The sequence below is a fragment of the Mobula birostris genome, chromosome 11, assembly GCF_030028105.1.
Source record: "Mobula birostris isolate sMobBir1 chromosome 11, sMobBir1.hap1, whole genome shotgun sequence".
NCBI lineage: Eukaryota > Metazoa > Chordata > Chondrichthyes > Myliobatiformes > Myliobatidae > Mobula > Mobula birostris.
Genome location: NC_092380.1, coordinates 115,215,014 through 115,240,717, shown reverse-complemented (window position 1 = coordinate 115,240,717; position 25,704 = coordinate 115,215,014). Strand labels below are relative to the sequence as shown.

At 43.8% G+C, this 25,704-nt stretch overlaps 1 protein-coding gene across 6 annotated transcripts in view; it reads right to left on the bottom strand.

Annotated features, from left to right (window-relative positions):
• The window catches only part of lrrc56 (leucine rich repeat containing 56), a 243,125-nt gene that overhangs the window by 29,701 nt on the left and 187,720 nt on the right, over nt 1-25,704 (bottom strand). For 5 of the 6 annotated variants that reach the window (XM_072273220.1, XM_072273218.1, XM_072273219.1 and 2 more), the window contains 4 exons: nt 25,347-25,411; nt 21,293-21,432; nt 12,275-12,456; nt 4,014-4,338 (listed from right to left, as the gene is read on the bottom strand). In XM_072273220.1, coding sequence (XP_072129321.1) covers nt 4,014-4,338; nt 12,275-12,456; nt 21,293-21,432; nt 25,347-25,411 — 712 coding nt within the window. The remainder of the gene's footprint in view (nt 1-4,013; nt 4,339-12,274; nt 12,457-21,292; nt 21,433-25,346; nt 25,412-25,704) is intronic. The other variant, XM_072273217.1, reaches the window with a different exon arrangement.

Below are 25,704 nucleotides of genomic sequence, written 5' to 3'. Positions count from 1 at the left end.
GGGCCCAGAGTAAATCCTCTGATGTTGACACCCGGCTACAAGTAGTCTACTTCTCAGTAGTATATTGGAGGGCAGTGATCTCCACTCTGTGAACATTGGTGTTTGGGGAGACACAAGAAAGGGCTGAAGCTGGAATCAGGAGTGACAAACGATCTGCCAGAGGAACTCAGAGGGTCAGGTTGCATCTGTGGAAGTGGAAGGGAATGGAGAGACAACGTTTCGGGTCCAGACCCTTCACCTGGACAATCTGTCAGCCACTCCTTTCCTCGGGTGTTGGAGGTCTCAGCTGCTGCACAGCAGCTAACTGTAGGTTTTGCCACTGACACACGCCTCCTCAGGTATGGAACGTGAACCAAGTGTCTGGAGTTTCATCAGGTGCTCTGACCGTCAGTGGGCAGTGTGGCACCAGTGAAGTATGTTCACGTTTCAGTTGTTTAACAAGCATGTCAGTGTCTCCTAGGCTTCAGTGAAGGAGTCATTATCCAAATGTATTTGTAACAAAAGGTCCTTATAACTCAATGGCTCAGGCTGGAGTGATCAAAATGCAAAATGTGATGTGTTGTACTTTGGGATATCAAAGGAAAGGAGAAATTATACAGTTACTGTACCAAACACACTCACAAATTTCTACAGATGTACCGTGGAGAGCACTCTAACTGGTTGCATCACCGTCTGCTATTGACGGGTCACCACACAGGATTGGAGAAAGCTGCAGAAGGTTGTAAACTCAGCCAGCTCCATCATGGGCACCAGCCTCTCCAGCAACGAGGACATCTTCAAAATGTGATAGAAGGTGTCGGCCATCACCCAGACATGCTCTCTTCTCATTGCTACCATCAAGGAGGAGATACAGGAGCCTGAAGCCACACGTTTCAGGAACAGTTTCTCCCCCTATGCTATCAGATTTCTAAACAGACAATGAACCTTTGAACACTGCCTCAGTATTTTATATTTCTTACTGCAAATAACAATTTTTATTATTAAGTATTGCAATGTACTGCTGCCGCAGAACAACAAATTTCACGATGTACCATATGCCAGTGATATTAAACCTGATTCTGATTCTGATAATGATAGGCCTCTTAATCACACGGAGGTACAGAAGGATCTTGGGGCCCAGGTCCAGGGTTCACTGAAAGTGTCTCTGCACGTGGATAATGAAGGAGTATGGTGCAGAGGTGGTGAGTAATGAAGTCACATTGCAGCTGTATAAAACTTTATTTCAGACCATACTTGAAGTATTATCTGCAGTTCTGTTTGCCGCATTATAGGAGGATGTCGAAATGTTGGGAGACGGTGCAGAAGAGGTTTACCAGGATGTGGCCTGGATTAGAAGGCAGGAGCTATAAGGAGAAATTGGATTAATTTGGGTCATTTTTTCTGCAGTGTTGGTACTAAAGGGAGATTGATAGAGCTTTATAAAATTATGAGAAGCACATACAGAGTGGACAGACAGAATATGTTATTTTGACAGAAGTGTCAAACATCAGAGGATTTCTGATTTGAGGAGGGAACTTTAAAGGTGAGTATAGTAGGTGTATGGAATAGGTTACCAGAGGTAGTAGTGGAAGCAGCCCATTTAAAACTTTGTGGCTTTTAGATAGATAAGTGAATCTGAAATGAGTGAAGGGATATGGATGATATGCAGGAGAAGGATACTTAGTATAAATTGGCTTCAAGATAGGCACAACATTAGAACATAGAAAACCTACAACACAATACAGGCCATTCGGCCCACAAAGCAGTGCTGAACATGTCCTTACCTTAGAATTACCTAGGCTTACCCATAGCCCTCTATTTTTCTAAGCTCCATGTATCCATCCAGGAGTCTCTTAAAAGACCCTATCATTTCCGCCTCCACCACCGGCAGCCCATTCCACACACTCACCACTCTCTGCGTATAAAACTTACCCCTGACATCTCCTCTGTACCCACTTCCAAGCTCCTTAAAACTGTGCCCTCTCGTGCTAGCCATTTCTGCCCTGGGGAAAAGCCTCTGACTATCCACACGATCAATACCTCTCATTATCTTGTACACCTCTGTCAGGTCACCTCTCATCCTCCGTCGCTCCATGGAAAAAAGCTGAGTACCTCAACCTATTCTCATACGTCATGCTTCCCAATCCAGGCAACCACTGAAGTAGGATTCACTAACCTATGATTTCTTGGGCTATCTCTACTCCCTTTCTTGAATAAGGGAACAACATCTGCAACCCTCCAATCCTCCAGAACCTCTTCCGTCCTCATTGATGATGCAAAGATCATCGCCAGAGGCTCAGTAATCTCCTCCCTCGCTTTCCACAGTAGCCTGGGGCTTTTCCTCAATCCTGTCCACCAAGGCCTTCTCATAGCCCCTTCTGACTCTCCTAATTTCATTGTGCGCTGAATGTGATGTTCTATGTTTTATGTAATCTATTAACTCTCCTACAGATACTGCTTGACCTGCTGAGTGATCCAGAATTTTCTGACCTTGTTTACTTTCAAGATCAAGAGGAGGACTGATGCAATGACACTGCCTTGTCTGGTCCCACCCTGTCCCAGGACCAGGTCTGTGGTGGGCCTGTTGGTATCATGCAGAAGACCACAGGAAGACACAAAGTGTTTTTGAGCTACACAAATCTAAGAGAGATCTTCCATAATACTGTCCATGGTTGTATAGTAGGCTGGTTATGGATGGCTGGTATCTGTCACTTCATTCACTGTACTTTTGGTTGCCCTTTTATAGGAAGAATCCTACAGTGCGAGAGTCTAGGATCAAAGGACAGTCTCAGAATAGAAGAACGTCCATTTAGAAAAAAGATGAGGAGGAATTTCTTTAGCCAGAGGGTGGCGAATCTGTCGAATTCATTGCCACAAATAATTGTGGAGGTCGAGTCATTGGGTATATAAATCAGAGGTTGATATGTTCTTGACTAGTCACGGCATCAAAGGTTATGGGGTTGAGAGGGATTTATAAATCAGCTATGATGAACGGTGGAGCAGACTGGATGGGCTGAATGGCCTCATTCTGCTCCCATGTCTTATGTTCTTATAGATCTTCTCTGGAATTCGAGTTGGAATTGATTTATTATTGTCACGTATACTGAGATGCAGTGAAAACATAGTCTTGCATACAGGTTGTCCCCTCCCTCCCAACAGTATCCAAAATGGTATATTTAATATCGAGGGGAACGTTCACAGGGATACTCCGCACGGGCTGCCTATTCCCTTTCCCTCTCCTGACAGTCACCCAGGTAGCTGCTTCCTGCAACCTAGGGGTGACCACCCCATGTAGCTCCTATCTACCACCTCCTCATTTTCCCGTATGAGCCAAAAGTCATCAAGCTGCAGCTCCAGTTCCTTAACAGTCTTTAAGAAGTTGCAGTTCAATGCACTTCATGTAGATATACATAGTTATCAGGGAGACTGGAGGTCTCCCAAATATCCCACATCTCACACAAGGAACATACCACTGCCTCTGGACCCATTCTCAGTGCACTAGCTATGTACTAACAGAAAAAAAATTACCAGAAACTTTCTTTCTTTCTTACTTAGAGCCTGTGTCTGTGCTTGCCTGAGCCTGTTGAGCCAAAGCCAAATCACTCTAGCATTGCCTCTCTCCACCAATGGCCCCTCTGTTTACACCTCCTTTCCTTTTATTGGACCTGCGCCGACTGTCATCCGCTGAGAAAAACCCTTTAGGAGGACAACTCGAATAATCACACTATTATTTCATCAACCATCCATTCAGCTAAACTTCAACCACCAACAGATCCATGTATCCATCTGCCCCACCCCGTCACCTTGCAACAATCAAACTTCAACCACCAACAACTCCACGGATCCACCTGCCCCACCCAGTCACCTTGCAACAATCAAACTTCAACCACCAACAACTCCACGGATCCACCTGCCCCACCCAGTCACCTTGCAACAATCAAACTTCAACCACCAACAACTCCACGGATCCACCTGCCCCACCCAGTCACATTGTGACAATCTGAGCTGGACAGCGGACAGCTGTGCCATCATACCTCGAGGTTCGTGATCCGACTGTGGCCAGCCCGGACACTGGTCTGAGGCTCTTCATGCCAGAGTTCACCATCAGCCCAGCAGGCATATCTCTCACTTTAACTCCGGGTAAATTTGAGGCTGCACTGCCTTCAGCAAGCGGAGCAGAACTTCCGTCCTCTTCCTGCGTGAGCTCGTTTCCTTTAGGGAGAACTCTCCTCAAGCGTCCAACCCTGAAGTCAAGGACACTGTGTTGGTTTGCTGCTTCCTGAGCTGATGGAGGAGTGGGAGACAGTGCCTGATTGAAGGCTGTAACCAGTGAAGCTTCCATGTCAGAAGGCATATCTGCTAGAGAAATACATTCACCGATCAGTGACACACAAGTTTAAGTCCTAAAGGCATAAGAACAGAATTAGGCCATTTGAGTCTGCTGTACCATGGCTGATTTAATAGTCCTCTCAAGCCCATTCTCCTGCCTTCTCCCTTACCCTTTGACGCCCTGACTGATTGATGGAAAACCTATCCACCTTCGCTTTAAATACATCCAACGACTTGGTTTCCACAGCCATCAGTGGAAATGAATTCCATAGATTCGCCACCCTCTGGCTAAAAAAATTTGCCCTCTTCTCGGTTCTAAATTGATGTCCCTTTGTTCTGAGGCTGTGCTAGAACTTGACGATATTTAACATGACAATGGGCAAACATCTGGTGTAAATGCCCCCAGTCACAAGCACCACACCTTGTTGATGGAGGACATGGGGAACCAGAGTGATTTCCTGGCCAATGCGTCCATGCCGCCCAATGACACCCATGTGACGAGTAACCTGCCTTTGTAATGTGGAAACTAGGCCACCCAGAGGAAACCCATGGGGTCACCAGAAGAACATAGGAACAGCAGAACTGAACCTGGGTTGCTAGGACTGTAAAGCATTATGCTGCAGTTCCAGCTGTTGTACAGAGTGCAGTCTGGGCCTCAGACATCCAGAGGAATGCCAAAACTTTAGCAAAAGTCTAGGGGGCATTTATCAGTCTGGTCTTCAGCAGAAGGACTTGCAATTCTGTGAAAGAGAAGCTGGGGCTGTATTCCCAGAGCAGAAATGGCTATGGAACATTTAATAGTGATCAGAATCATGCATAGAGAATTGATATTGGTTCACTACAAGATGTGTGAAAAGCTTCAAAGTTCAAAGTAAGTTTATTATCAAAGTATTTTTATGTCACGATATGCAATGTTGAAATTCATTTTCGTGTGGGCACACTCAGTAAATTCAAGAAACATAAAAGAATCAATAAAAGACCAGACCCAACAGGACGGACAAACAACCACAACAAACCGTTCAAATACAAACAAAAAGAAATAATAATAATAAAGAAGCAATAAGTATCAAGAACTGGGGAGAGTTTAAACTAGAATTATTGGGGGGTGGGAACCGAACTGAAGAGACTGGGGAAGAGGAGGTTGGCTCACAAATAGAGAAAGCTTGGAGACAGTGTGTGAGGGAGGATAGGCAGGTGATTGAGAAGGGACGAGCTCAGACTGAAGGTTTGAGATGTGTCTATTTTAACGCAAGGAGTGTTGTGAACAAAGCTGATGAGTTTAGAGTGTGGATCAGTACTTGGAGATATGATGTGGTGGCCATTACAGAGACTTGGATGGCTGAGAGACAGGAATGGTTACTTCAAGTACCGGGTTTCAGATGTTTCAGAAAGGACAGGGAGGGAGGCAAAAGAGGTGGGGCGTGGCACTGTTGATCAGAGATAGTGTCACGGCTGCAGAAAAGGTGGATGTCATGGAGAGATTGTCTACGGAGTCTCTGTGGGTGGAAATTAGGAACAAGAAGGGGTCAATAACTCTACTGGGTGTTTTTTATAGGCTGCCCAATAGTAACAGGGATATCGAGGAGCAGATAGAGAAACAGATCCTGGAAAGTTGTAATAATAACAGAGTTGTCATGATGGGAGATTTTAATTTCCCAAATATCGATTGGCATCTCCCTAGAGCAAAGGGTTTAGATGGGGTGGAGTTTGTTAGGTGTGTTCAGGAAGGTTTCTTGACACAATATGTAGATAAGCCTACAAGAGGAGAGGCTGTACTTGATTCGGTATTGGGAAATGAACCTGGTCAGGTGTCAAATCTCACAGTGGGGGAGCATTTTGGAGATAGTGATCATAATTCTATCTCCTTTACAATAGCATTGGAGAGAGATGGGAACAGACAAGTTAGAAAAGCGTTTAATTGGAGTAAGGGGAAATATGAGGCTATCAGGCAGGAACTTGGAGATTTAAATTGGAAACAAATGTTCTCATGGAAAAGTACGGAAGAAATGTGGCAAATGTTCAGAGAATATGTGTGTGGAGTTCTGCATAGGCACGTTCCAATGAGACAGGGAAGTTATGGTAGGGTACAGGAACCGTGGTGTACAAAGGCTGTAATAAATCTAGTCAAGAAGAAAAGAAAAGCATACAAAAGGTTCAGAGAGTGAGGTAATGTTAGAGATCTAGAAGATTATAAGGCTAATAGGAAGGAGCTTAAGAAGGAAATTAGGAGAGTCAGAAGGGGCCATGAGAAGGCCTTGGTGGGAAGGATTAAAGAAAACTCCAAGGCATTCTACAAGTATGTGAAGAGCAAGAGGATAAGACGTGAAAGAATAGGACCTATCAAGTATGACAGTGGGAAAGTGTGTATGGAACCGGAGGAAATAGCAGAGGTACTTAATGAATACTTTACTTCAGTATTCACTGTGGAAAAGGATCTTGGTGATTGTAGTGATGACTTGCAGCAGACTGAAAAGCTTGAGCATGTAGATATTAAGAAAGAGGATGTGCTGCAGCTTTTGGGAAGCATCAAGTTGGATAAGTTGCTGGGACTGGATGAGATGTACCCCAGGCTACTGTAGGAGGTGAGGGAGGAGATTGCTGAGCCTCTGGCAATGATCTTTGCATCATCAATGGGGACAGGAGAGGTTCCGGAGGATTGGAGGGTTGCGAATGTTGTTCCTTTATTCAAGAAAAGGAGCAGAGATAGCCCAAGGAATTATAGACCAATAAGTCTTACCTCAGTGGTTGGTAAGTTGATGGAGAAGATCCTGAGGGGCAGGATTTATGAACATTTGGAGAGGCATAATATGATTAGGAATAGTCAGCATGGCTTTGTCAAGGGCAGGTCATGTCTTACGAGCCTGATTGAATTTTTTAAGGATGTGACTAAACACTGATGAAGGAAGAGCAGTAGATGTAGTGTAAATGGATTTTAGCAAGGCATTTGACAAGGCTTATTGAGAAAGTAAGGAGGCATGCGATCCAAGGGGACATTGCTTTGTGGATCCAGAACTGGCTTGTCCACAGAAGGCAAAGAATGGTTGTAGACGGGTCATATTCTGCATGGAGGCCAGTGACCAGTGGTGTGCCTCAGGGATCTGTTCTGGGACCCTTACTCTTTGTGATTTTTATAAATGACCTGGATGAGGAAGTGGAGGGATGGGTTAGTAAGTTTGCTGATGACACAAAGGTTGGAGTTGTTGTGGATAGTGTGGAGGGCTGTCAGAGGTTACAGCGGGACATTGATAGGATGCAAAACTGGGCAGAGAAGTGGCAGATGGAGTTCAACCCAGGTTAAGTGTGAAGTGGTTCACTTTGGTAGGCCAAATATGATGGCAGAATATAGCATTAATGGTAAGACTCTTGGTAGTGTGGAGGATTGGAGGGATCTTGGGGTCCAAGTCCACAGGACACTCAAAGCTGCTGCGCAGGTTGACTCTGTGGTTAAGAAGGCATATGGTATATTGGCCTTCATCAATCATGGGATTGAATTTGGGAGCCGAGAGGTAATGCTGCAGCTATATAGGACCCTGGTCAGACCCCACTTGGAGTACTGTGCTCAGTTCTGGTCACCTCACTACAGGAAGGATGTGGAAACCATAGAAAGGGTGCAGAGGAGATTTACAAGGATGTTGCCTGGATTGGGGAGCATGCCTTATGAGAATAGGTTGAGTGAACTCGGCCTTTTCTCCTTGGAGTGACAGAGGATGAGAGGTGACCTGATAGAGGTGTATAAGATAATGATCGTGTGGATAGTCAGAGGCTTTTTCCCGGGGCTGAAATGGTTGCCACAAGAGGACACAGTTTTAAGGTGCTGGGGAGTAGGTACAGAGGAGATGTCAGGGGTAAATTTTTTACTCAGAGAGTGGTGAGTGCGTGGAATGGGCTGCCGGCAACAGTGGTGGAGGCGGATACAATAGAGTCTTTTAAGAGACTTTTGGATAGGTTCATGGAGCTTAGTAAAATAGAGGGCTAAAGGCAAGCCTAGTAATTTCTAAGGTAGGGATATGTTTGGCACAACATTGTGCGCCGAAGGGCCTGTATTGTGCTGTAGGTTTTCTATGTTCCTAAGAACATGAGATGAAGAGTCCATAGGTATTGGGAACAGTTCAGTGAAGTTACCCCCTCTGGTTCAAGAGCCTGATGGTGAGGGGTGATAACTATTCCTGGTGGTGTGGGTTCTGAGGTTCCCGTGTTCCCTTTCTGATGGCAGTAGCAAGAAGAGACCACGGGCTGGATGTTGGGAGTCCTTGATGATGGATGCTGCTTTCTTGCAACAGCGCTCGATGTCAATGTGCTGAATAGTTTACCTGTGATAGACTGGGCCATATCCACTACTTTTTGTAGGATTTTCTGTTCAAGGGCATTGGGGCCTTGCAAGTTTGTCTTACAAACTGATAAAGATCAAGTCATTACACAGTGCATTGAGATAAGTCAAGGTAAAACAAAGCCATGCAGATTGAAGTGTAAAAACTACTGAAAGAGTGTGCTGCCAATAAAGTGCAAGACCATAACGAGGTAGATTGCAAGGTCAAGAGTCCATCTTATCATACAAGAGACTATTTAAAAGTTCTAAAACAGCAGGGTAGAAGCTGTCCATGAGCCTGGTGGCTTGTGCTTTGTACCTTCTGCCTGATGGGAGGGAGGAGAAGAGAGAATGTCTGGGGGGGTGGGGTGGGGGGGTCTTTGACTGGCTGCCTTCCCTCAGTACTGAGTAACAGAGCAGCCAGTGAGATAAATGGCAGAAGTTGGCTGATAATTATCCAGTAGCCTGGAATATTAATCATAGCTAGGAATTCCTACCCTACCATGACAGCTGGAGAATTTAAACAAATCTGCCAACTAAAATCTAGCTGCGACCATGGCAACCGTAAAGATGCTGGACAGGTTCAGAAGCAAAATCAGGTTGATTATCACTGACATATGTTCCGAAATTTGTTGATCTGTGGCACAAGACCTCAACAGTGGAACTTGTGGAAGATGGTGAAGGTGCAGGAAGGCTGAGGCAGTGAGGTGTCTCCAGTCATCTTGCACTCCATCAGCACTGTGTGGTGGCTGCCCATGCATCAACCTCCCCATGTTAAACAAAGACACGCATAGGCATTCTCCATTGGGAGGACCCACCACAACATCCCTATTATGTGGATCCCAGATTGACCACTACAGCCACCCGAGGACCCACCAAAAGACAACCCCTTGGGAAAATATCATACTTTTCTCGAGTAATGGTGCCAGAACCATATTATATATATAAAAAGTAGTCCAAAAACCGTTACGGTGGCGTAGTGGTTAGCGCGATGCTTTTACAGCTCTGGGCATTCGGAAGTCGGAGTGCAACCTGGCACAATTCTGTCAGAAGTCTGTACATCTTCCCCATGGAATGAGTGGGTTTTCCCAGGGTGCTCTGGTTTCTTCCCACAGTCCAAAGACATACTGGGTAGATTAATTGGTCATTGTAAATTGTCCCGTGACCAGGGTAGGGTTAATCAGTTTGTCAGGGTTGCTGAGGCGTTGTTGTTTGAGGGTTCCGAGGGGCCTTCTCCGCGCCGCGCTGTATCACTAAACAAAATAAAAATAAAAAGAGCAAAAATAGTGAGGTAGTATTCAATGGTGCTGCAATGTATTGCTGGCTGCTTACGAAACTTCTCAATATACTGTTCTTTTGAATTACTCCCACTGCAACCTGCAGCATGTAATTTCCCTTTAAGCAAAGTACTTTTGAACCAACGTAATGAACTACAGGTTTCACGATCTTCTGAAGCATTCAGCAGACTTAACTCTCAAGCAAACAAGTGCAGCACCTTGCGGCAGACTAAGGTGGCCGGAAGCAAGGCGGGGGAAGCACAGAGGGATGGAACACCCTTCACCCAGCATCTTGTTAGCAAATATGCAGTAGCTGGAGGATAAGATTGAGGACCTGAGAACGAGAATGCTGTATTGAAGGGAAACGAGAAATTGTGTTCAATGTTTTACTGAGACATGGTAAATCAGACCTGAAGGCTTCTCGATACGGAAGTTGGACCAAACTTCTGATTCAAAAAAGGCAAAAGATGGGGGTGTGTGTTTCATTATAATCTCTCTGTGGTGCTCTGATGTACCAGTTTTGTCGTACTCATATTTTCCTCGACATGGAACACCTAATGATTAAATGCCAATCATTCCATTTACCAAGAGCATTCTCTTCCGTGATCCTGACAGCAGATTATACATTGTCAAAGGCTGACTGTAATCAAGCGCTTCAGATACTGCATGCTGCCTTCACCGAACAAGAAACAGGCCACGGTGCTGCATTTCAGATCATAGTCAGGGACTTCAGCCAGGCTTGATTGAAGAAATCTCTGCCACCAGCAGATAACCTGTAGCACCAGAGGTCCCAACGCACTCAAACACTACAATACTATAATACCTATCATTCCACGCCCAGACTGCATTTTGGTAAATCTGATCACGGCCGTCCTTCTCCCACCTGCATACAAGCAGAGGCTAAAAAGAACGGCAGCAGCGATAAGGACAGTGAAGAGGTGGTTGCGGGAGGCAGAGATTGCTCTGAGTCAGTGGATTGGACTCATCTTGTCCAATTTCCATACTTGTAGATCCCAGTCAGTTTGGATTGGCAATGGCATCCCCTTCATGATCTGCATCAGCACAGGTGCACCACGAGGCTGTGTGCTTAGCTCCTGCTCTGCTCGGTTTACACTTATGACTGTGTGGCTAAGCACAGCTCCTATGCATATTTCAGTTTGCTGACAACACACTGTTGTTGGCCGAATCAAAGCTGGTGAGGAATCAGCATATAGGAGGGAAATTGAAAGTGAGGTGCCACAACAGCAAACATCAAGTGCTGATTATTGGCTTCAGGAGAGGAAACTGGAGGTCCATGAGCAGGTCTTCATTGGGATATCGAAGGAGGGGAAGCAACTTTAGATTCCTCAGTGTCATCACTTCAGAGGACCTGTCCTAGGCCCAGCACGTAAGCGCAATTACAAAGAAATCACGGCAGTTTCTCTACTTCCTTAGAAGTTTGCAAAGATTATTAGCATGATATTCAATACTCTGACAAACCTCAATAGATGTGCGGTGGAGAGCATATTGATTGGTTGCATCACAGCCTGGTATGGAAACACCAATGCCCTTGAATGGAAAACCCTACAAAAAGTAGTGGATATAGCCCAGTTTACCATCGGTAAACCCCTCCCCACCATTGAGCAGTGTTGCAGGAAAGTGGCTTCATCAGAGAGAAGGGAGATGAGCCTCGGAGTCAGCAACACCAGGCTCAGGAGCAGTTACTACCTCTCAACCATCAGGCTCTCGAACCAAAGGGGATAACTTCACTCAACTGCAATTCACCCCCTCACTGAACTGTTTCCACAACCTATGAACTCACTTTCAAGGACTTTTCATGTTCTTGATATTTATTGCTTGCTTGCTTATTTCTTTTTGTTTGTTAATCTATTTATTTATTTATTATTTTTCTCTTTTGTACTTGCAGAGTCTATTGTCTTATGCATATTGGTTGGTTGTCTGCCCTGCTCAGTGCTGTCTTCCATTCATCCCATTATAGTTATTGGATTTACTGTGAATGCCTGTAGGAAAATTAATCTCCGGGTTGTATATGGTGACATATATGTTAATTGATAATAGATTTACTTTGGAATTTGTTTCATGGACCATTCAGAAATCCGTTGTGGAGGGGAAGAAGTTGTTCCTAAGAAGCCGAGTGTGTGAAAGGCTGTTTCTAAATCGAGGTTCATTAATATCCTTCATGGAAGGAAGTTTACCATGTCTTGGTCAGTCTGGCTAACGTGCTTGATTCAACTACCTTCTGAAATGGCTGAACAAGCCATCTAGTTCAGGAGCAATTAGGATTGGTCAATAAATGTTAGCCATGCAGCAACATCCACTTCTGTAGATGCAAAGATTTTAAAAGAGAACAAAACTGCTCAATTAAATCAAACATTCATCTTACTTGGGGGTGAAGGATGGAGAGTCGATGGGTACACAGGTGCTGGTGAAACTGGGTCACTCCATTCGTTAGAGCTGATGGTCATCATCTCCTCCTCATTGATACTGTCTTCTACAGCGTCGTCATCGTTGTGATGAATTTTCAACACCTGCGGTTCTTGTTCCTTAATAATAGCTTCGAGGCGCCTTTGGAAGGAGTTAGGAAATGTCAGAGCAGTGCAGCTTTTGGTATTGATTTTTGTTTGGTTAAGGTAATTTTCTTGAAATATATGATCTTAGATGAGGCCTTTAGCCATGGGTAAGTGTAAATGCATGTTAATGCTCAGTTAGTAAGCACTGAGACCATTGCTACATCTCTGTAATCACACACACAGAGTTTTTACTTTATTCAGAGATACAGCACAGTAAAACAGCCGTTGCAACCTAACAAGTCTGTGCGACCCAATTACACCCATCCAACCAATTAACCTGCTAACTAGTACGTCTTTGGAACTTGGAGGAAACCAGAGAACATGGACACAGGGAGAATAGACAAACTCCTTACTGACAGCAGCAGAATTGAACCTGGCTCACTGGTGGTGTAATAGTGGTATGCTACTATGCTGCCATTTGGTTGAAGAAATATTAGATCAGAAGAGATAGGTTTTATTGGGAAACGTGAGAATTTTGCTGGTCTCCATCAGTTATTACAACTACAGGATCTCATACTTCAGCCCCAATTTCCTGCAACATCACAATATCCGTCGGCCCCCTTAAGGCCCAGAAATCAATTGCTTCGAATGAATCTGTGGGTGTTCTCTACATGGATTTTAGTAAGGTATTTAACAAGGTCCCTCATGGAAGGCTCATCCAGGGAATTAAAATACATTGTCTCCACACTGAATTAGCTATTTGGATTTAGAAATGGCTTGCTCGTAGACGACAGAGGGTGGTGGTTGAAAGGACTTATTCCAGCTGGAGGTCTGTGATTGGTGGTGTTCCACAGGGATCTGTACTAGGACCTCCGCTGTTTGTGATATATATAAATGACCAAGGTGAAAATGTAGATGACAGAGTAAGTAAGTTTGCAAATGATACAAAGATTGGTGGTATTGTGGATCGCGTCGATGACTGGCTATAGATCAGTTGCAGATATGGGCGGAGAAATTGAGTTTAAGCCAGCCAAATGTGAATTGTTGCACCTTAGTAAGCCAAAGTGCAAAATGACAGTACACTATTAAGGACAAGACCGTTAACAGTGTTGGTGAGCAATGGAAGTTCACAGATCCCAGGAAGTGGCAACACATATAGATAAGAAAGCATACAGCATGCTTGTCTTTATTAGTCGAGGCACTAAGTTCACAAGTCAGGAAGCTATGTTGCAGCTTTATAAAACTCTAGTTAGACCACATCTGGAGTATTGCATGCAATTCTGTTCACCCCATTATAGGAACGATGTTGAGGCTTTGGAGAGGGTGCAGAAGAGGTTCACCATGAGAAACAAAAGAAAATTTACAGATGCTGGAAATCCAAACAATACACACAAAATGCTGGAGGAACTCAGCAGGCCAGACAGCATCTAGGAAAAGTACAGTGGACATTTCGAGCCAAAACCCTTCATTGGGTTTAGCATGATGCTGCCTATAACCAATTAACCAATTTCCCCCAGGATCAATAAAGTATGACTATGTCTATGACTATATTAGAGGTTGGATAAACTTGGGTTGTTTTCTTTGGAGTGGCGAAGACTGAGGGGAGATCTGATAGAGGTTTACAAGATTATGAGAGGCAGAGATAGAGTAGACAGGCAGTAACTTCTTCGCAGGGTTAAAATGCCTAATACCAGAGGGCATGCATTTAAGCTGAAAGGAATAGTTTCGAAGGAGATATATGGGACAATTTTTCTACACAGAGAGTGGTGGGTGCCCAGAATGTGTTGCCTGGGGTGGGGGTAGAAGCAAATACATTAGAGACTTTTAAGAGATGTTTAGATAGGCATATGAATGTGAGGAAAATGGAGGGATATGGGCATTGTGCAGGCAGAAGAGATTCATTTAATTACTAATTTAATTGGTTCAGCACAACGTTGTGGGCTGAAGGGCCTGTTCCTGTGCTGTACTGTTACTACAACCACTGAGCCTCCAGATTAGAGGTTTACCACCTCGCCAAGTGAAATTTCTCTTCATCACAGTCCAAAGCAATCTCAAACTGTACTCTCTAGTCTCAGACTACTTAGCCAGGGAAATACTCCCTGTATCCAGCCTGTCAAGTCCCCTAAACACTTTATAAATTTCCATGAGGTCCCCTCTCAGTTTTCTGAACACTGCATTGGCATAGCAGTTAGCTTGCTGCTATTACAACTCAGGGTATCAGAGTTTGTAAGCAAGTTTGTGCGTTCCTTCCTGTGTTCCTCCAGGTACTGTACCCTGGTCTCCTTCCACAGTCTAAAGATATACAGGTTAGTCGGTGACTTGGTCATTGTATTGTCCCGTGATTAGGTTCAGGTTAACTCGCTGAGCTGTTGAGTGGTGTGGCTCGAAGGGCTGGAAGGGCCTTCCACGTTGTATCTCTAACTAAATAAATAATGAATAGAGTCCCCACCTACTCCATCTCTCCTCCTGCAGTGAGGGAAGAAGTTAAGAGCTTGATAGTGAAGGGTTCTTTCTTGTGGAGCACAGGAGGCTGATGGGTGACCTCAAAGAGTTGTATAAAATCACGAGGGATGAAGATGAGCTAGATGGCCACAATTTTTTTCTCCCAGTGAAGGACAGTCTAAAATTAGAGTTCATAGTTTAGGGTAATAGGGGAAAGATTTAAAGAGGAATTGAGGGGCAACTTTATTAGGCAGGCGGTGGTGAGTGTATGGAACAAGCTGCCAAAGGAGTGGATACAATTATAACAATTAAAATACATTTGGACAGGTTCATGCAAGAACAGGAAAGGTTTATGAATGTTAACTCCACCTCATTACTCGCCTTTTGCACTATCTATTTATTTGCAATTCACAGTAATTTTTTGTATTGCTCTGTACTGCTGCAGCAAAACAACAAACATCATGACATACACTGATTTTAAAGTGAAATGGGACTAGCTGGAGAAGGCTCCGTGGTCAGCATGGGCCGAATAGCTTCTTTCCAAGTACTCTGGCTTCATGACTCTACAACTCTAGGTTAGATTAGATTAGATTAAAACCATACCCTGGCACCAGTTGGGTAAAGATTCATTGCACCTACCCTAGGTCAAGTGTGGGATCTTAAAGGGAGAGTGTTGGACAGATTGGGAGGGACGTTCAAAGTAAACTTATTATCAAAGTACATATACAGTACTGTGCAAAAGTTTAGGCACATGTAAAAAAATTCTGTAAAGCAAAGATGTTTTCAAAATATTGTAATGAAAAGTTTCTACATATTTAAAAATTACTACAAAGAGCAGTGAGCAGTAAAAACTAAATCAAATCAATAGTTGGTGCAACCACCCTTTGCCTCTAAAACTGCATCAATTCTTTTAGGTACACTGCCGTGAAGTTTTTTTTAAGAAAATCAGCTGGTAGGTTGTTCCCAACATCTTGGAGAACTTGCCACAGTTCTTCTGCAGACTTTGGCTGTCTCACTTGCATCTGCCTCTCAAAGTAATCCCAGATGATATTGAGATCATGGCTCTGTGGAAACCATACCATCTGTTGCAGAACTCAAGCAAGAGAAAAGCTCAGATGCTGAAAATCTCAGTAACACACAGAAAATGCTGGAGGAACTCAGCAAGCCAGACAGCATCTGTGGAAAAGTGTATAGTCAATGTTTTGGGCTGAGGCTTTTCATCAGGACCTCCAGCATTTTGTGTGTGTTGCACAGCTCCTCGTTCTTTTCACTGAATGTAGTTCTTTATGATCTTGGCCGTGTGCTTTAAGTCATTGCCCTGCTGCAGGATGGAGGTGAGACCGATCAGACATCTCCCTGATGGTGTTGTGTGATGGATGAGAATTTGCTTGTACTTCTCAGCATTGAGCATCCCATTAATTCTAACTACATCACCAACTCCATTTGTAGATATGCAGCCCCAAACCTGCAGGGAACCTCCGCTATGCTAGCTACAGACACTCATCCATGTAGCGCTCTCCAGCACTTCTATTGACAAACTACTTCCTGTTCAAGCCAATAATGTCAAATTTTGACTCATCAGTCCAGAGCACTTGCTGCCATTGTTCAGCACCCCAATCCTTGTGTTTTTGGGCAGATATGAGTTTCTTGGCTTTGTTTCCACTTCAGAGGATTGGCTTTTTAGCAGTAATTCTCTGGATGGTGGAGGGGTGTCCTTGGGTCCAGTGCTTTCTGAGAGCTCAGAGCTGATATCAGTGCTAAACTTCTTCCAACTTAGAAGAGATGTCAGTTTAATGTTTCTCTTGTCTGCTGCATTCAGTTTCCATGACTGACCACTGTGTTTCTGGTCCTCAACTTTGCCCATTTCCTTGTGCTTCTTCAGGACAGCTTAGACAGCACATCTTGAAACTCCTGTCTGTTGTGAAATTTCTGCTTGGGAGAGGCCTTGCTGATGCAGGATGACCACCTTGTGTCCTGTTGTTCTGCTCACTCTTGCCATGGTGTAAGAAGGTTAAACTGTCACATCTGCCACACCCTCACCTTTTAAGTTTGGTTGTCCTTCACCCAGTTTGATTCCTTCTACACCCACTTCTGTTTAATTTAATCAGTTTAGTTCATTCAACTCCTGATGGCATTGATCATTAGCATCCTGTTTATTATGTTTGTTTAATCATGCACTGGGCTATATACCTACAAGGTAATCGAGAGTTTTTTTTAATTTGAAAAGTGGTCTATTACTTAAAATGTTACTTTCTTTAATGAAATACAAAATATTCTCTGTAACATTTAATTTTTTGGTAAATGAATGCTTGGAAATTGAAAATTTGCTCATTTCTATTGACACATGAATGAAGAAGACAAACAATTAAACATCTAAAATGAAATTTATATAAAATATCTAGCATGTCTAAGACTTTGCACAGTGTTGTATTTCAGCATACAGAGTACAATGCTGAGATTTATTTTCTTGTGGGCATTAACAAAAAGTAGAAAACTTTATGTATTAAAAGTGTGGATTTGTTAATGTTGGAGTGAACACATGCCACTTTACAGTATGCTGATCAAAAAACAAGCAAAATTCTATCCCAGCAAACTGAAAATTGAAAGCAATTATGAATATTCTGCAGGCTGGTTGCAGATACTTAAGAAAAGGCTTGGCATTAAACTTTTAAAAATTTGTGTTGATGAATCATTTGCTGATCAGCAGAGAAATTCATTGATGAGCTTGCCAAGATTGTTGCCGATGAAAATCTAACACACGGAATGGCTGCATCAGTATGTGTGATGAACAAGTGTAAGATAAAGACTGCTTACTGACAGCACATCAATTACGTCGGGAATGATGGTGCTGCCAAATTGCCACTGACTGTCCACCTGAGCAACTGAGGTAGTGATAGTTCTTAAAAATACTGTGCGAAACTACCTTCAAGGTATATGTCAAATCCAAACAAAAGAAAATCTTCAGGTGCTGGAAATCCAAGCAAATGTTGGAGGAACTCAGCAGGCCAGGCAGCATCTATGGAAAAAAGTAGTCGATGTCTCGGACCGAGACCCTTCGGCAGGACTGGAGAAAAAAAGATGAGGAGTAGATTTAGAAGGTGGGGTAGGGGAAGGAGAATCATGAGGTGATAGGTGAAACTGGGAGAGGGAGTAAAGAGCTGGGAAGTTGATTGGTGAAAGAGACACAGGGCTGGAGAAGGGAGAGTCTGATAGGAGAGAACAGAAGGCTGTGGGAGAAAGAAAAAGGGAGAAGAGCACCAAAGGGACGTGATGGGCAGGCAAGGAGATAAGGTGAGGGAGGGAAAGGGGATGGGGAATGGTAGGAGGGGGCATTTCTGGAAGTTTGAGAATCAGGTTGGAGGCTATCCAGAGGGAATATAAGGTGTTGTTCCTCCAACCTTCGTGTGGCCTCATTGCAGTTGTAGAGGAGGCCATGTATTGACATATCAGAATGGGAATGGGAAGTGGAATTAAAATCAGTGGCCACTGGGAGATTCTGCTTTTTCTGGTGGACAGAGCGTAGCAGCTCAGTGAAATGGTCTCCCAATCTACATCAGGTCTCACCGATAAACAGAAGATCACACTGGGAGTACCAGACACAGTACATGACCCCAACAGACTCACAGGATCGCTCCCTACGTGACTCCCTGGTTCATTTGTCCCTCCCCACTCATCTCCCTCCTGGCACTTATCCTTGCCAGTGCTATACCTCCCCCTACACCTCCTCCCTCACTACCATTCAGGGCTCCAAATAGTCCTTCCAGGTGAGGCGACACTTCACCTGTGAGACCGTTGAGTTCCTCCAGCATTTTTGTGTGTGTTTCAGGGCATACAGTATGTATATGTAATGTAATAGATTTTGTGTTTAGACTTGGCTCCCATCCCCAAGCTATCTCATTATATTGATGCAGAGATTCCAAAATATGAAAAAATCCAAAATCCGAAACACTTCCAGCCCCAAGCATTTCAGATAACGGGGTGCACAACATGTAGATAGATTGATACAGTTACAAGAAAAAGTTTGTGAACTCAGTTACCTGGTTTTCTGCATTCAGTGCTCATACGTGCTGTCAAATGGTTGTCGTGATGTGTCTAGTGTGGTAGTGTAGTGGGGAGTGCTTGTTGCCCTCACTTTCAGCTTCCACCGTTGGCTAGCAGTCTTGCAAAAAGGACAGCAGAATGTGCAAGTCCCTCCCAGCCAGTACACAGCCTCACCAGCAGCAAGCCTCATGTAGTGCCTCCTCGCTGGCGACACACGGGGACTGCATTTCTTTCAAACCCGGGTTGAATTACAGAGGACAGGGAGGAGGCTCACTCGTGTGTGGACATGCTCTGCTGCTCATCAACCAGATCCCTAGCTATGGGTAAATAGCCCCACTGTCTTGTGGGCAGCCTCGAGAGAGATGAAGGCTACAGGAGTAAACCCAGACGACAAATCCGGAGTGGAGCCCCGAAGGTGGCTGTACATCATTGAACAGCCTTCTGGCAGCTCCTGCAGTCATGCTGGTGCCAGATGTATTATTTCATAAGCTTTCCTTTGGACCACACTGGTGAGGCCAACAGGGGGATCTTGATGACTGGGCATCTCAGGATCTCCATACCTTCCACCCAGGCTTGTGTTAATGATCATCATCACCCATTGTCTTTCAAGACAGATGGATGCCAGCCACTCATAAAATGTGGTCTGATCTTCATCTAGGTCACAATAATAGACAGACACAATCTGCCTAAACTAATAGCACACAAACAATTGTACTTCTTCTCATCAATACTGAGTACGCTATTTAAATAATCACAGACCAGGTTCAAAAAATTGTGTGAACCTCTGGGGTAATGCCTTCTACAAAAGCTATTTGGGTCAGGTGTCCCAATCAATGAGATGAGTTTGGAGATATGGGCTGTAGAGGTGTCCTGTCCTACAGAGAAGACACACAGTCAGGTTACTGACAGAGCTTGTTCTTCTCAAGAAATATCCATTTCTCAATCAAAACAACTTTAAAAGGACCTTAGAAGAAGAATTGTGGAGATGCATCAACCTGGAAAAGGCTACAAAAGCATTTCTAAAGACCTGAGAGTTTATCAGTCCACAGTAAGAGAAATTGTCTACAAATGGAGGAAACTCAGTACTGTTGCTACTCTCCCTAGGTGTGGACATCCTGCAAAGATCACACCAAGAGCCAGGTAAGAAAGAACCCAAGGGTAACAGCAAAAGACCTGCAGGAATCTCTCGAACTTGCTAAAGTCTCTGGTCATGTGTTCACCATGGAGGAAACCACTGCTCTCCAAAACAAAAATTGCTGCACGTATCATTTGTAAAAGACCACCTGGATGCTCCACAATGCTTCTGTGATAATATTCTGTGGACAAATGAGACAAAAGCTTAACTTTTTGGCAAAATGATCACCTCTATATTTGGAGGAAAAAGGCACTGCACATTAACACTAAAACCTCCCTCCAACTGTGAAGCATGGTGGAAGGAGCATCATGGTTTGGGGCTGTTTTGCTGCCTCAGGGCCTGGACAGCTTGAGGGAACAATGAATTCAAAATTGTACTGAAACATTTTACAGGCGAATGTCAGGGTAGCAGTGCATCACCGGAACCTAATAGAAGTTGGATGCAACAAGACAATGATCCAAAACACAAAAGTAAATCAACAACAGAATAGTTTGAAAAGAAGAAAAATTGTGTTTTGGACTGGCTGAGTCAGAGTCCAGACCTTAACCCAACTGAGGTGCTGTGGCCTGACCTGAGGAGAGCTGTTCATACAAGGTATCCCAGAAATACTGATGAACTGAAACAGTTAGATTTCAATGCAACTTCTCTATCAAAGACAATTCTTGTGTTGTGGTAAAGCCATCTTTCTGTTTCTGAACGAAGCAGACAAAACAGGCACCTGATCCTCACACTAAATACCGTCACACCAGTGAAACGGGTGAATCTAACACTCTGAACGGCTGCATTGGTACACAGGTGTGAAGGGCACATTCCAGCAAAGATTAGCTTTAATTGTCACATGTACATTGAAATACACAGTGAGATATGTTGTTTGTATCAAATCAAATCAGAGACTGTGTGCTGAGCTGCCCACAAGCTTTGCCATGCTTTTGGTGGCACACAGCATGCTCACGGCCTACTAACCCGAAACCGTGTATCTTTAGACTGTGGGAGGAAACCGGAGCACCAGAGGAGACCCATGCAGTCACAGGGAGAACGTACAAACTCCTCACAGACAGTGATGGGAATCAAAGCCTGATTTTACAGTTGTCACTGTATTAGCATTGCTCAAAAAAATCTAAAATGCAAACTGTGAATGATTGAGACAGACAGCAGTCAAGTATTGAGTGAAGCCACTTCCGTACACTTCATCAGGGACAGCTCTCCCCCCAGCCATTTGTTGGCCTGCGTAACTGACAATCAGGTGTGCCTGAAGACACTGGGACATACCTACCTGTTGTGTTCTGCCCTCCAGGCCCTTAGCTCCGCAAAAATATCTTCTCGTGTCCTGCTATCGACTTCCAGAGAATCATATGTGTGTTCCGGCGAGTGGGTAAAATGACTGAACCAATTGCTTGTCCCAGTACAAGATGACTGTAAATGGAGAGTAAGGAATATTAATGGGAATTTCAACCTTCATTTGCAAGGCCTTTTTGCCCGCAAAGTCTGTACGGAATTTGACGCCAAATTAAACTACATCTCTTCTGTCTGAATGTTGTCCATATCTCTCCATTCCTGAATATATATGTGTCTCGCTAACAGCTTCTTAAACATCTTTGTATCATCACCCCGGCAGCATGTTCCAAGCACCCACCACTTTCTGTGTGGAAAAAAAACCTGCCCCACACATTTCTCCCTCTCACCTTAAATGTATGTTTTCTACTATTTGACATTTCTACATTGGGAAAAAGAATCTAATCTAATTAGGCTGTGCCTTACAAGCCTTACTGAATTTTTTGAGGATGTGACTAAACACATTGATGAAGGTAGAGTGGTAGATGTAGTGCATGTGGAATTCAGCAAGACATTTGATAAGGTATCCCATGCAAGGCTTATTGAGAAAGTAAGGAGGCATGGGATCAAAGGGGACATTGCTTTGTGGATCCAGAACTGGCTTGCCCACAGAAGGCAAAGAGTGTTCGTAGATGGGTCATATTCTGCATGGAAGTCGGTGATCAGTGGTGTGTCTCAGGGATCTGTTCTGCGACCCCTGCTCTTCGTGATTTTTATAAATGACCTGGATGAGGAAGTGGAGGAATGAGTAGGTAAATTTCCTGAAGACACAAAGGTTGGGGGTGTTATGGATAGTGTGGAGGGCTGTCAGAGGTTACAGCGGGACATTGATAGGATGCAAAACTGGGCTGAGAAGTGGCAGATAGAGTTCAACCCAGTTAAGTGTGAGATGGTTCATTTTGGTAGGTCAAATATGATGGCAGAATATAGTATTAATGGTAAGACTTTCGGTGGAGTGGAGGATCAGAGGGATCTTGGGATTCAAGTCCATAGGACATTCAATGCTGCTGCGCAGGTTGACTCTGTGGTTAAGAAGGCATATGGTGTATTGGCCTTCATCAATCATGGGATTGAGTTTAAGAGTCGAGAGGTAATGTTGCAGCTATATAGGACCCTGGTCAGGCCCCACTTGGAGTACTGTGCTCAGTTCTGGTCACCTCACTACAGGAAGGATGTGGAAACTATAGAAAGGGTGCAGAGGAGATTTACAAGGATGTTGGCTGGATTGGGGAGCATACCCTACGAGAATAGGTTGAGAGAACTCAGCCTTTTCTCCTTGGAGCGGCACAGGATGAGAGGTGACCTGGTGGAGGTGTATAAGATGATGAGAGGCATTGATCGTGTGGATAGTCAGAGGCTTCTTCCCAGGGCTGAAATGGCTAACACGAGAGGGCACAGTTTTAAGGTGCTTGGAAGTACGTACAGAGGAGATGTCAGGGATAAGTTTTTTTTCCACAGAGAGTGGTGAATGTGTGGGATGGGCTGCTGGCAACGGTGGTGGAGGTGGATATGATAGGGTCTTTAAGAGACTCCTGGATAGGTAAATGGAGCTTAGAAAATAGAGGGCTATGGGTAGCCAATAGGTAATTTCTAAGTAAGTACACGTTTGGCACAGCATTGTGGACCGAAGGGCTTGTATTGTGCCTTAGGTTTTCTCTGTTTCTATGTTATCCTAACCACTAACCTTATCCTAGCCTCTTATAATTTTATAAACATTTGGATCAACATTTCAACATTTAAGATCATAAGACCATAAGACACAGGAGCAGAATTAGGCCATTTAGCCCATTGAGTCTGCTGCACTATTTCATCACCTTTTCTCTCAGGCCCAATCTTCTGCCTTATCCCTGTATCCCTTCATGCCCTGACCAATCAAAAATCTATCAGCCTCTGCCTTAAATATACCTATAGACAGCCTCCACAGCTGCCTGTGGCAAAGAATTCCACAGATTCACCACTCGTTGGCTAAAGAAATTCCTTCTCATCTTTGTTCTAAAAAGATGTCCCTCTATTCTAAGGCTGTGTCCTCTGGTCTTAGACTCTTCCACCATAGTAAACATCCTCTCCATCAAGGCCTTTCACCATTTGATAGGTTTCTATGAGGTCACGTCTCATTCTTCTGAACTCTAGTGAATACAGGCCCAGAGTCATCAAACGCTCTTCATATGACAAGCTGTTCAAACCTGCAATTATTTTCATGAACCTCCTTTAAACCCTCTCCAATTTCAACACATCCATTCTAAATAAGGAGCCCAAAACTCTTCTCACAATACTCCAAGTGAGCCCTCACTAATGTTTTATAAAGTCTCAACATTACATCCTTGCATTTAAATTCCAGTCGTCTTGAAATGAATGCTAGCATCGCATTTGGTTTCCTCACCACAGACTCAACCTGCAAATTAACTTTTAGGGAATCCTGCACAAGTTTCTTTGCAACTCAGTTTTTTGAATTTTCTCTCCATTTAGAAAATAGTCAACCCTTTTATTTCTTCTACCAAAGTGCATGACCTGACACTATATTCTATCTGCCTCTTCTTTGTCCATTCTCCGAATCTGTCTAAGTCCTTCTGTACCTCTTTACTTCCTCAAAACTACCTGCCCCTCCATTTATCTTCATATTGTCTGCAAACTCTGCAACAAAGCCATCAATTCCAACATTCAAATCATTGACATAAAATGTAAGAAGAATTAATCCAACACAGACCTCTGTGGAACACCACTAGTCACCAGCAGCAGCCAGAAAAGACTGCCTTTATTCCCAGTCTTTGCCTCCTGCCAATCAGACAATGCTGCATCCATGCTAGTATCTTTCCTTTAATGCCATGGGCTTTTAACTTGTTAGGCAGCCTCATGTGCGGCATCTTGTCAAAGGCCTTCTGAAAATCCAAGTACACAACATCAACCGATTCTCCTTTGTCCATCCTGCTTGTTACTTCTTCAAAGAATTCCAACAGATCTGTCAGGCAAGATTTTCCCTTGAGGAAAACATGCTGACTATGGCCTATTTTATCATGTGCCTCCAAGTACCCCGAGACCTCATCCTTCATAATTGACTCCAACATCTTCCCAACCACTGAAGTCAGACTAACTGGCCGATAATTTCCATTCTTCCACCTTGCTCCCTTCTTAAAGAGTTTCCAATTGTCAGTCTTCTGGAACCATTCCAGAATCTAGTGATTCTTGAAAGATTATTACTAATGCTTTTACAATCTCTTCAGCCACCTCTTTCAGAACCTTGAGGTGCACACCATCTGGTCCAAGTGACTTATCTACCTTCAGGTCTTTCAGTTTCTTATGAACATTCTCCCTGGTAATGGTGACTTCACACCCTTCATGTCCCCTGTCACCTGGAACTTCCACCATACTGCTAGTGTCTTCCACTGTGAAGACTGATGCAAAATACTTATTTAACTAGTCCGCAATTTCCTTGTCCCCCCATTATTATCTCTCCAGCTTCATTTCCCAGCGATCCTATATCCACTCTTTTACACTTTAAGTATCCAGAGAAACTTTTGGTAGCCCCTTTAATATTATTGGCTAACTTACTTTTGTATTCCATCTTTGCCTCCTTAGTGACTGTTTGAGTTGTCTTCTGGTAGTTTTTGAAAGCTTCCCAATCCTCTAGCTTCTACTAAATTTTGCTTTATCATATGCCCTCTCTTTGGCTTTTATGTTGGCTTTGACTTCTCTTGTTAGCCATGGCTGTGTCACCTTTCCTTTAGAATTCTTCTTCCTCTTTGGGATGTACATATCCTGTGCCTTCTGAGTTATGTACTTAAAATTATTGTGCTTTTTTATTATTGTGCTCTTTATCTTATTGTGAGTTGCTTTGTGCTGCATCAGATTGGGAGTGCTTGTGCATTGGAAATGATACTAAACAACCTTGAATCAGATGTAGCATCTGTTGAAGGATTTAACTCTATTTCTTCACTACCTCGGGTACAGCACCACTTCATCTCAAACTTAATTCAACTAACAGAGAATAAAAACCTTACAGCTTGTTTCTTCTTTCTTGCACGGAGAGCTGTGACAGGATTTCCACAGAAGATGCTTCCCGTACCTGGGTACAGAAATGGGACATCACTATTCCCCCAGACCACAAAGACGACTGAACTCCCGGCCACCACCCAGGTCTCATCACGTATGAAGGGGCAGTAGCATTATACTGTTTATTTTTTAACTTGTATGATAAATGCACTTTATTATTTGTGGTAATATCACTTTATGTGTTATGTGTGTGAGTTATGTGTCATGTGTTGTGCACCCTCGTCCGGAAGAATGTTGTTTCATTTAGGGTAAACACATGTACGGCTGAATGTCAATAACCTGAGGTCGAACTTGAGTTGAAAACAT